Source organism: Centruroides sculpturatus, unplaced genomic scaffold, assembly GCF_000671375.1.
Source record: "Centruroides sculpturatus isolate CEXI.00-Female unplaced genomic scaffold, Cexi_2.0 scaffold1070, whole genome shotgun sequence".
In the NCBI taxonomy this organism is placed as follows: Eukaryota; Metazoa; Arthropoda; class Arachnida; order Scorpiones; family Buthidae; genus Centruroides; species Centruroides sculpturatus.
In genome coordinates, this window is record NW_019386008.1 from 126,002 (window position 1) to 138,389 (window position 12,388).

Below are 12,388 nucleotides of genomic sequence, written 5' to 3' on the forward strand. Positions count from 1 at the left end.
ACGTCTGTACATGGTTTTCTAGCAATATCTAAATTACAGAAAAATGTTTATTTAATAAAAGTATTCAGCTAATCAAATAACATGTTTGATTAGTGTAATAAATTTGTGTTTTCATTAATAAAAGGTTAATGATAAAAAAATATGTTTTTTAAGATAAAATCTAAATTGCAATTTTACAGTAAACAGTAACAGTAAAATAAACTATTTATCAAAAATACTTGGATATTCCTATTGTATACTAAAGGGATGATTCTTGTCTCTTCAATTTGTTGTTGGACCAACTCTTGCTATTATCATGGCTACAATCTCCTAATATACATTCTACTAGTACAAGCTATACAGGTAACTTCATATTCCTCCACTGTTCTTGAAGTAAATTCATGCTCAACAGTTTAGTACACGATGTATTGGACTGGCCTGCACTCACAGCACCTGTTCATCCTACAAATTGGATATGTGATGGATATCAGGGTGTGTATATCATCTGTGGGGAGATCAGGATTCAGAACTGGCTAGTCTATCTGTTGATTGCAATTCTTTTCATAAAAGTATTGTTATTCTAGATGTAACAATCCTCATCTTCCTGTAATGAAATACATTCCTGCATTTCATTGTCCACTATTTCAGTATTTGTTTAAGGTAACTTCAAACATTATTAAGAATCTGTGTGACATATCGACTGAAATCGTTCTACACTCTATTTGTCTATGGACACAATGAACTCAGGTAGCAGACATTTTTCCAATAATTGCCACATCCAAACACATGCATTTGACTAGGAAAATATAAATCTGGATTTGTCAATCCATAGAATGCATTTCCATTGTTTGATGGAACAATTCTGACACATTTTAGCTCATGACAGTTATTGTTAGATGCTTGTGTACAGTGTATCATAATAATGTCACATTCAAGCCTTGACCAACAGAAAGATGGCTCTAATTGCAGCTTGAAACTCCTGTCTTGTAGTGTCCATCATGTTTTGTTCTTCTATAGTTGCATGTACATTATTCTGTAACATCCTATCTATTAAGATTTAGGTTGATTAATTAATTAATTTATGATGTATTCTTAAAATTTCCTATATATTGCAATTAATAGAAGTATTAACTGTGAGTCAATTTAGAGTGCTACAATTTTTTGTTGTAACATGAATTAACAAGCCAACTAGGTGGCAATTAACAATGACACCCTTCTCGAATTCAGAGAGCTTGTTACTCATTGACAACTACAAAAATTCATATTAAAATAATGTATACTCAAGATGTTCCATTTGCCACCTATAATAGAACTGCACAGGAACAATGTATTTGTATTCTGCTGTCTAAAGAGTGAATAATTACTTTTGGTAGATAGTGTTTATTATAATTCATAAAAACATAATTAAACCAATATTTTACTTTCAATTTATATATTTCTATAGGATATGCAAAGAGAAAAATTTACATTTAAGTGAAAAATAAAAGATTGCTTTAGCACATTATTATAGATATGAAGAGACAATGATATTATTACAAATACCATTTTCATTCCCACTAGTACTGTAATGAGATGTTATGTCTAGATACACTCATGTTCCATTTAATTTTATAAAAATTTGATATTCAAGATTATTTATTGTTTTATAACGTTTAAAAATCGGAATAAGTTGCCATAAAGATATAAAAAATTTGGCATTATATTGAAGCATAAGACCTATTGAATAACTTTTTATATTTCCCAAACTGAAGAATCGAGAAATACATCTTTTTTCCTTTTTTCTTTATTACAGATTCACAGTTGTAATAAGTAAGTCTTCTAAAATTCTGATTGACAAGTCCCTTGTTTCATTTAATTAAAAATAGAATAGCATCATTTATACTAATATCTACTGTCAAATGTAAAAAAGATAAAATAGTTTTTTTTTATTTTGTAGAAATATCTTGTTTATTGTCAAAAATATACTGAGATTTTTAAATATTCTGACCTTTGTCATTAGGAATTTTATCTTTTTTAACTAATTTATAAATCAAAAAGTTACACAAGCATGATTTTTTCATTTAATGGTATTACACTTATCAACAGCTTCATTGTCTTCAAACCCATAACTTTTGTGTAATTATAAAAATTATTCTGATGAACCTCTAACTATATTTTACCCTCAAAAGCTAAATTGAACTTATCATTTTTACAAGAAACCTTAAAAAAACAATTATGGTATATATTTTAAGCATTTTATATACTGGAAAAAGGATCTTTTAATAATGAATATATAAATAAATACACACACTTGATATGTCATCAAATAGGAAATCTCTGTTCTTTTATTTTAATTTAAATCCAAAAATTTAACAATAATACAGCCTTATTAGACTTCTATTTTGTTATATCATCCATAAAATTCTTATAGATATCATCATCTTTCATATAATGTAGAAATGTTTATATAGCAGAACTTGTGTGAAAATTCTTCTTATTCAGTTAGCCCAAAAGTCATCTAAGTGAGATATATTTTAAGAATTTTTTAAAAAAGAAAACCAGTTTGAAATGGTTGCAAAGTAAACTAATAATGATGGTTTATTTCCAGACAATAGTTACATCAGCACATTAAATAAAAGTATGAATCACACTTCTGTCCATGCAATTTTTACATAAATAATCACAAATTATGTAACAGGTAATCTGAAATTATTTTACTTTTTCCAGCATACTTTTAACTATTTATAAACACTACTTTTTTTATTTAACTTTATTCATTAATAAATTTAATATCTCTTTGATTGTGAAACTTTTAAACTTATAAAATATTAGATTTAATGGATAAATATCACTAATTACAAAAATATTTTTTGATATATTATAACTATTTGAAAATGGTTACATTATTTATAAAGCTTCATTTCTTAAATTATGTAAAATACATACCTACTTTTGCCAATTCAGCTATGAGTTCACCAATTTTGGCAGTAAGAGGAGGAGATAATTTTTCAGATTTTAAGAGACAAATAACAGTGCTTACAATACCAGACTGTATTAAATGTTCAACAAGTGCTTGTCTATTAGAACCTAGATATCAAGAAATAAATCATGATTATATAGCATCTAAACTAATAATTAAAAAAAGTACCTGATAACGATATCAATTGAGTGTCAGCTAATTTCACTCAGCTGAATTAACATTAAATGCAAATTAGTTAAATTAACTCTTATTAATTTATTTGTTATGAAATTCTATCAAACAAATTCTTAAAATAAATATTATGAATCTGTTTATATCTATATCTATAAATGAGAATGTTTGTTTGTTTGTTCACTATACACTTCTAGACTGTTCAACCAATTGCTACAAAACTCAGTTACATTAACATACTTCTAACTTAAATAATGTCGTACATCACATCCCAAAATATTTGTTGGACTTTTATACAATTAATTTCAATTTACATTGGATTTGCTGGATTTACATGTAGTGCCATCTGTTTGAAAAAATAATAAATAAATGCTAATTGATAGTTTGTTGATAATACATTGTTAATTTTTTGATTGTTATTGCATTACACTTCATTACTGTGACAATGAAGTAATGCAAAGTAGACTATATTATTACTTTGACGTGAGGTGACTCCACACAGGCACACTCACCTGTATGGAGTTGAAACTGTTACACTGATAGTTGGTCATTGGTTTATGCATGGCCAACAGGTTGGCCACATACAATTTTCTGAGTTTTCTTCAAGTCAGTAACGTCAAAATAGCAGCTTGTTTCCATAAAACTATTCCCAGGAAGCATCCCCTCGGCATACTGGCCACATGTCACATTGCCTTAACCAAATAAACCAAAAAAATTGTAATACAGTAGAACTTCACTTAACGAGCACCTCTTATAACAAGTAATTCGCATAACAAGCAAAGCAAATTGTAAAAAATGACTCACATAACGAGCAACGTTTCACATAACGATTGATGAGAAGACGGGAAGTCCCAGATTGTGCACATGTTACATCAGTCTGTATTTAGCACTTGTTCCACTAGCATCTTAGTGTTGCTTGTGATCACACATTTTCCAAACTTGTGTTCACACATATTACATATAAACATCAACAACCATAGCCCATTATATAATAAACACACCAAACAATATGTCAAATTCTTGGACTATGTAAACGCTATAATTAAATGTTAGAAATGGATAATTTGACTAGAGGTAGGCAGTTATACTGCCATCGCATATTAAATTTAATGACCAATTCCAAATTAAATTTCGATTCTTTTTGTTTTCTGCAAACTGAATTCGCATTTCAGGTTGGTTCATTTTGCACTAGAAGAAAAGATGATGATGATTCACACTCCTTAACAATGTATATTGTATAATTTTCTTTGAATAAATGTTATACATAAAATATTTGAGTATCTTTTCGGTATGGAATGTATTACAGTCGACCCCCCTATAACGTGGGTTCCTATAACGGAAATTCCTATAACGTAGCANACTGAAAAAATAAAAAATATTTAACTGGTTATAACTGAAATATGGTTAAATAAAAATGAAAAATATTATTTTCTAAACTTTTTCTCAATGCTTTGCAACTAGAACTTTCAATCTTCAAGAAGTCAAAAACTTTTCATTGAAATGTTTTTGGAATTATGTTGCTAATAGTGCTGCTGGTCCCAAGGTATTTCAATGAACAGTTTTTGACATCTTGAAAAGTTTCAAAGTTATGGTTATATCCATTAAATGACTTTTAAAAAATAAAATTAGAAATCTCAAAACATATATATTACATTTACCATTATGTATTTCATTGTTTTATAATTTTATACTTAAAAATTATCCTACAGTTCTTACAGCTTAAAATTTATATAACAGTATATTTACATAAAATATTCTGATGCAACATGCAAATTCCTGTCAATGGAAGCATTTCTTTTCTTTTTAAAAAAATGCAAAAATAATCCTGAGCTCACATATGATTTCTTTTCTTTTAATTTATCAAGACAATTACAGCTGACATGATTTCTTTTCCATAGTTAAATTGATTGTATATATCACCAGATGAAGATTTTTCCATGAATATCTTAGATTTTGTTTCATGTTTTGTTTAATTGACTCATAAAAAAAAATTTTTTTTTTCAAATTATTTAATGGTTTTCACTCCATGAAGAAAAGATTTGCATACTTTGTCATCTAAGATTCTATAACACCAAAAGATCAATGGTGCATCCACATCAGCAAGTGAATCAATTTTTAATATCCGGTTCAAATATGCACAATAAGATTTGGCTGGTTTCTTTTCTTTGTAACAATTCTTTGTGGACTTGTAAACTGTTTATCTTCAATGAGAACTTGGATTCAAAACCTTTTTTTAAATGTCTTAAATTTTATATTTTTCAAAACCAACAAATAATTGGGCAGAGCGTCTCAAAAAGTCATTTTGCATAAACAATATTTTGTACATCAGTCCATCCACAATACAGTATTATCAATGCTTTGGTAATATCAATTTTCAGAAACTCAGTTTTAACACAGAAGAGATTCTGTTGCATTGAATACACAAAACATTCTATTTTTTATTTTAATAATGAAGTTGTAACTTGCACTGTACAGGATAAATTTTCATTACAAGTAAGATTAGAGTATATATATACATACAGTAGAGCATCGATTATCCGACTCAATTGGGGACTCAGGTTGGTCAGATAACTGAAAAAATCGGATAACCGAAAAGAACGAAAAAATACATTATTAATATAGTATATTAGCGTATCCCATGTAATTAGTATATTAGTATATCGCTATTAACCAACTTCGCATTGCATTTTCATTGATGTCAAGTCTAACAAATTTTTTTTAAAAATAATAATCGTCGTTATTGTGTCGTTAAAAATTATTTTTAAATTATGTTATTGCTCACAAAACAAACAACCACTCATAATTAGAAAATTAAGTCTCGTTTAAATACTGGCCTCCTTTCTATGGTTGAGCCGACGTTGCCAGCTAAAACACGCAAAAATTTAACAAAAATAATATTAAAGTAGCCAAGACATAGCCAAATATTGTAGTGCCACATCATTAGCGGACATTTGAAATTTGCCGACTAGAACGGTCGATTAACCGATGTGACAGTTAATCGGGGATCGGATAATCGATGCTGTACTGTATATATATATATATAGATCTGTTAATTTATAAAATGTATTTATTTATTAAATAAATAAATAAATAAAAATAAATAAATAAATATATATATATATATATATATATATATATAAATGGACGTGTGTGTCCCTATATTTCACTTTTCCGCCAAAACTACACATCGCACGTAAATGGTGTTTGTATGTGGTAGTAGCCCCAAGTCTCCATTCGTGCACTATGGGGGTTGCGTCTCGATAGCTATAAGGATGTGGGAGATATGGGGCTGAAAGTGGTTGAAAGTGGTTTTCTATTTTGAATTTTATGTTCGAATAATATTCAAATTACATTCAAACATAAAATTCGAATATTGGTTCGATTATAGAACGATTGTAAACGTTCCAGAAACGTTGAAAATAGTTCAATTTTTATGCCTTTTTGTCCATTTTAACTATTTATAATTTATTTTGTATACTAGTACTTTCTATATATTAACAGGACTTATTATACTGGAAAAATTATGGATGCAGATATCTAGTCTTACAGTTCAAAAATAATGTTCTTTATTTAGTTCACCTGTTAAATTTCTTATTTCTTCTTCTGTAAAATAAATTATAAATAGTTAAAAAGGACAAAAAGACATAATAATTAAACATTATTTAATAATCTATAGCTGAAATTCTGGAAAATTGGAGAAAGCAGAGAATGGGGAATACAGAAGAAGAAATAAGAAATTTAACAGGTGAACTAAATAAAGAACGTTATTTTTGAACTGTAAGACTAGATATCTGCATCCATAATTTTTCCAGTATAATAAGTCCTGTTAATATATAGAAAGTACTAGTATACAAAATAAATTATAAAAAAATGAAAATAGTTCGTTTGACTGAACGTGAACAGGAGACGTTCAGAAATAGAATCGGGACCAGGTCTCTAATTAGTCTGAAAACGGGGGACCTAATTCTTGCATTCTGTGAAAACGTGTAAGATTAGCTATAATGTAATTATCTTAATCTTCACTATCGTTACTTTTTGCCCACAAATAAAAACCCAGCAAAGCGGGTCCTTGCAGCTAGTATTTGTAATAAAATTTTAAAATTTATTTTTTTCTTTAAATATTATAACATTCAGAACTGACTGATTAGACTAAAATTAGATGTTGCTTGATCTTAAAAATTATTATAAAATAAATGTTAATTACTTTATTAACTTTCTAAATAAGCTTGTTTATAATAATCATATTAAAAAAACTGATGCATGTCTTACCATTATCATAACAGATATTAGCCAAGGCACGACACACTTGCAGAACTGTCTGATTATCTTCACTAGATAAGAGATCCACAAGAGGTCCAACCATACTTACGTCTGTACATGGTTTTCTAGCAATATCTAAATTACAGAAAAATGTTTATTTAATAAAAGTATTCAGCTAATCAAATAACATGTTTGATTAGTGTAATAAATTTGTGTTTTCATTAATAAAAGGTTAATGATAAAAAAATATGTTTTTTAAGATAAAATCTAAATTGCAATTTTACAGTAAACAGTAACAGTAAAATAAACTATTTATCAAAAATACTTGGATATTCCTATTGTATACTAAAGGGATGATTCTTGTCTCTTCAATTTGTTGTTGGACCAACTCTTGCTATTATCATGGCTACAATCTCCTAATATACATTCTACTAGTACAAGCTATACAGGTAACTTCATATTCCTCCACTGTTCTTGAAGTAAATTCATGCTCAACAGTTTAGTACACAATGTATTGGACTGGCCTGCACTCACAGCACCTGTTCATCCTACAAATTGGATATGTGATGGATATCAGGGTGTGTATATCATCTGTGGGGAGATCAGGATTCAGAACTGGCTAGTCTATCTGTTGATTGCAATTCTTTTCATAAAAGTATTGTTATTCTAGATGTAACAATCCTCATCTTCCTGTAATGAAATACATTCCTGCATTTCATTGTCCACTATTTCAGTATTTGTTTAAGATAACTTCAAACATTATTAAGAATCTGTGTGACATATCGACTGAAATCGTTCTACACTCTATTTGTCTATGGACACAATGAACTCAGGTAGCAGACATTTTTCCAATAATTGCCACATCCAAACACATGCATTTGACTAGGAAAATATAAATCTGGATTTGTCAATCCATAGAATGCATTTCCATTGTTTGATGGAACAATTCTGACACATTTTAGCTCATGACAGTTATTGTTAGATGCTTGTGTACAGTGTATCATAATAATGTCACATTCAAGCCTTGACCAACAGAAAGATGGCTCTAATTGCAGCTTGAAACTCCTGTCTTGTAGTGTCCATCATGTTTTGTTCTTCTATAGTTGCATGTACATTATTCTGTAACATCCTATCTATTAAGATTTAGGTTGATTAATTAATTAATTTATGATGTATTCTTAAAATTTCCTATATATTGCAATTAATAGAAGTATTAACTGTGAGTCAATTTAGAGTGCTACAATTTTTTGTTGTAACATGAATTAACAAGCCAACTAGGTGGCAATTAACAATGACACCCTTCTCGAATTCAGAGAGCTTGTTACTCATTGACAACTACAAAAATTCATATTAAAATAATGTATACTCAAGATGTTCCATTTGCCACCTATAATAGAACTGCACAGGAACAATGTATTTGTATTCTGCTGTCTAAAGAGTGAATAATTACTTTTGGTAGATAGTGTTTATTATAATTCATAAAAACATAATTAAACCAATATTTTACTTTCAATTTATATATTTCTATAGGATATGCAAAGAGAAAAATTTACATTTAAGTGAAAAATAAAAGATTGCTTTAGCACATTATTATAGATATGAAGAGACAATGATATTATTACAAATACCATTTTCATTCCCACTAGTACTGTAATGAGATGTTATGTCTAGATACACTCATGTTCCATTTAATTTTATAAAAATTTGATATTCAAGATTATTTATTGTTTTATAACGTTTAAAAATCGGAATAAGTTGCCATAAAGATATAAAAAATTTGGCATTATATTGAAGCATAAGACCTATTGAATAACTTTTTATATTTCCCAAACTGAAGAATCGAGAAATACATCTTTTTTCCTTTTTTCTTTATTACAGATTCACAGTTGTAATAAGTAAGTCTTCTAAAATTCTGATTGACAAGTCCCTTGTTTCATTTAATTAAAAATAGAATAGCATCATTTATACTAATATCTACTGTCAAATGTAAAAAAGATAAAATAGTTTTTTTTTATTTTGTAGAAATATCTTGTTTATTGTCAAAAATATACTGAGATTTTTAAATATTCTGACCTTTGTCATTAGGAATTTTATCTTTTTTAACTAATTTATAAATCAAAAAGTTACACAAGCATGATTTTTTCATTTAATGGTATTATACTTATCAACAGCTTCATTGTCTTCAAACCCATAACTTTTGTGTAATTATAAAAATTATTCTGATGAACCTCTAACTATATTTTACCCTCAAAAGCTAAATTGAACTTATCATTTTTACAAGAAACCTTAAAAAAACAATTATGGTATATATTTTAAGCATTTTATATACTGGAAAAAGGATCTTTTAATAATGAATATATAAATAAATACACACACTTGATATGTCATCAAATAGGAAATCTCTGTTCTTTTATTTTAACTTAAATCCAAAAATTTAACAATAATACAGCCTTATTAGACTTCTATTTTGTTATATCATCCATAAAATTCTTATAGATATCATCATCTTTCATATAATGTAGAAATGTTTATATAGCAGAACTTGTGTGAAAATTCTTCTTATTCAGATAGCCCAAAAGTCATCTAAGTGAGATATATTTTAAGAATTTTTTAAAAAAGAAAACCAGTTTGAAATGGTTGCAAAGTAAACTAATAATGATGGTTTATTTCCAGACAATAGTTACATCAGCACATTAAATAAAAGTATGAATCACACTTCTGTCCATGCAATTTTTACATAAATAATCACAAATTATGTAACAGGTAATCTGAAATTATTTTACTTTTTCCAGCATACTTTTAACTATTTATAAACACTACTTTTTTTATTTAACTTTATTCATTAATAAATTTAATATCTCTTTGATTGTGAAACTTTTAAACTTATAAAATATTAGATTTAATGGATAAATATCACTAATTACAAAAATATTTTTTGATATATTATAACTATTTGAAAATGGTTACATTATTTATAAAGCTTCATTTCTTAAATTATGTAAAATACATACCTACTTTTGCCAATTCAGCTATGAGTTCACCAATTTTGGCAGTAAGAGGAGGAGATAATTTTTCAGATTTTAAGAGACAAATAACAGTGCTTACAATACCAGACTGTATTAAATGTTCAACAAGTGCTTGTCTATTAGAACCTAGATATCAAGAAATAAATCATGATTATATAGCATCTAAACTAATAATTAAAAAAAGTACCTGATAACGATATCAATTGAGTGTCAGCTAATTTCACTCAGCTGAATTAACATTAAATGCAAATTAGTTAAATTAACTCTTATTAATTTATTTGTTATGAAATTCTATCAAACAAATTCTTAAAATAAATATTATGAATCTGTTTATATCTATATCTATAAATGAGAATGTTTGTTTGTTTGTTCACTATACACTTCTAGACTGTTCAACCAATTGCTACAAAACTCAGTTACATTAACATACTTCTAACTAATAATGTCGTACATCACATCCCAAAATATTTGTTGGACTTTTATACAATTAATTTCAATTTACATTGGATTTGCTGGATTTACATGTAGTGCCATCTGTTTGAAAAAATAATAAATAAATGCTAATTGATAGTTTGTTGATAATACATTGTTAATTTTTTGATTGTTATTGCATTACACTTCATTACTGTGACAATGAAGTAATGCAAAGTAGACTATATTATTACTTTGATGTGATGTGACTCCACACAGGCACACTCACCTGTATGGAGTTGAAACTGTTACACTGATACTTGGTCATTGGTTTATGCATGGCCAACAGGTTGGCCACATACAATTTTCTGAGTTTTCTTCAAGTCAGTAACGTCAAAATAGCAGCTTGTTTCCATAAAACTATTCCCAGGAAGCATCCCCTCGGCATACTGGCCACATGTCACATTGACTTAACCAAATAAACCAAAAAAATTGTAATACAGTAGAACTTCACTTAACGAGCACCTCTTATAACAAGTAATTCGCATAACAAGCAAAGCAAATTGTAAAAAATGACTCACATAACGAGCGACGTTTCACATAACGATTGATGAGAAGACGGGAAGTCCCAGATTGTGCACATGTTACATCAGTCTGTATTTAGCACTTGTTCCACTAGCATCTTAGTGTTGCTTGTGATCACACATTTTCCAAACTTGTGTTCACACATATTACATATAAACATCAACAACCATAGCCCATTATATAATAAACACACCAAACAATATGTCAAATTCTTGGACTATGTAAACGCTATAATTAAATGTTAGAAATGGATAATTTGACTAGAGGTAGGCAGTTATACTGCCATCGCATATTAAATTTAATGACCAATTCCAAATTAAATTTCGATTCTTTTTGTTTTCTGCAAACTGAATTCGCATTTCAGGTTGGTTCATTTTGCACTAGAAGAAAAGATGATGATGATTCACACTCCTTAACAATGTATATTGTATAATTTTCTTTGAATAAATGTTATACATAAAATATTTGAGTATCTTTTCGGTATGGAATGTATTACAGTCGACCCCCCTATAACGTGGGTTCCTATAACGGAAATTCCTATAACGTAGCAAAAAAATTGCGGCAGTATTCGTATAAAGGGACTCATAAAACGTCGTCGCCGACTCGTGTCGCGACAAGATTGGTCGAATCTGGACCATTAGTGGATGAGCAGCTGAACTACTTTCCGCCGTCCAGCGCCACGCTACGGAAAGTTTAGGCGGCTAAATTGAGTTTGCTATCGTCTGTACAGTATTATATATAAATTATATATAAATTAGGTACTGTACATATAATTATATATTAATTATATATAAATTAGGTACTGTATATATAATTATATATTAACTTAATTTATTGTAACTTTATTATAATTATATATATACTTTCCACCGTCAAGCGCCACGCTACGGAGAGTTTAGGCGAGTAAGTTGAGTTTACTATCATCTGTACAGTATGTAAATTAGGTACCATAAGTCTAATACAGCACTAATTTTATACATTTCTTGTGAAAGAAACA

At 28.3% G+C, this 12,388-nt stretch overlaps 1 protein-coding gene across 2 annotated transcripts in view; it reads right to left on the reverse strand.

Moving 5' to 3' along the window:
* LOC111613090 (rap1 GTPase-GDP dissociation stimulator 1-like) overlaps window positions 1–10,607 on the reverse strand; it is a 73,549-nt gene extending 62,942 nt beyond the window's left edge. Inside the window, exons 1-2 of one of the 2 annotated variants that reach the window (XM_023354397.1) lie at window positions 10,381–10,606; window positions 7,379–7,504 (exon numbers count right to left, since the gene is read on the reverse strand). In XM_023354397.1, the coding sequence (XP_023210165.1) occupies window positions 7,379–7,472 (94 nt within the window). In that variant the 5' untranslated portion in view covers window positions 7,473–7,504; window positions 10,381–10,606. Of the gene's footprint in view, window positions 1–7,378; window positions 7,505–10,380 lie in introns of both variants that reach the window. The other variant, XM_023354398.1, reaches the window with a different exon arrangement.
* Between the last annotated feature and the right edge of the window lie 1,781 nt (window positions 10,608–12,388).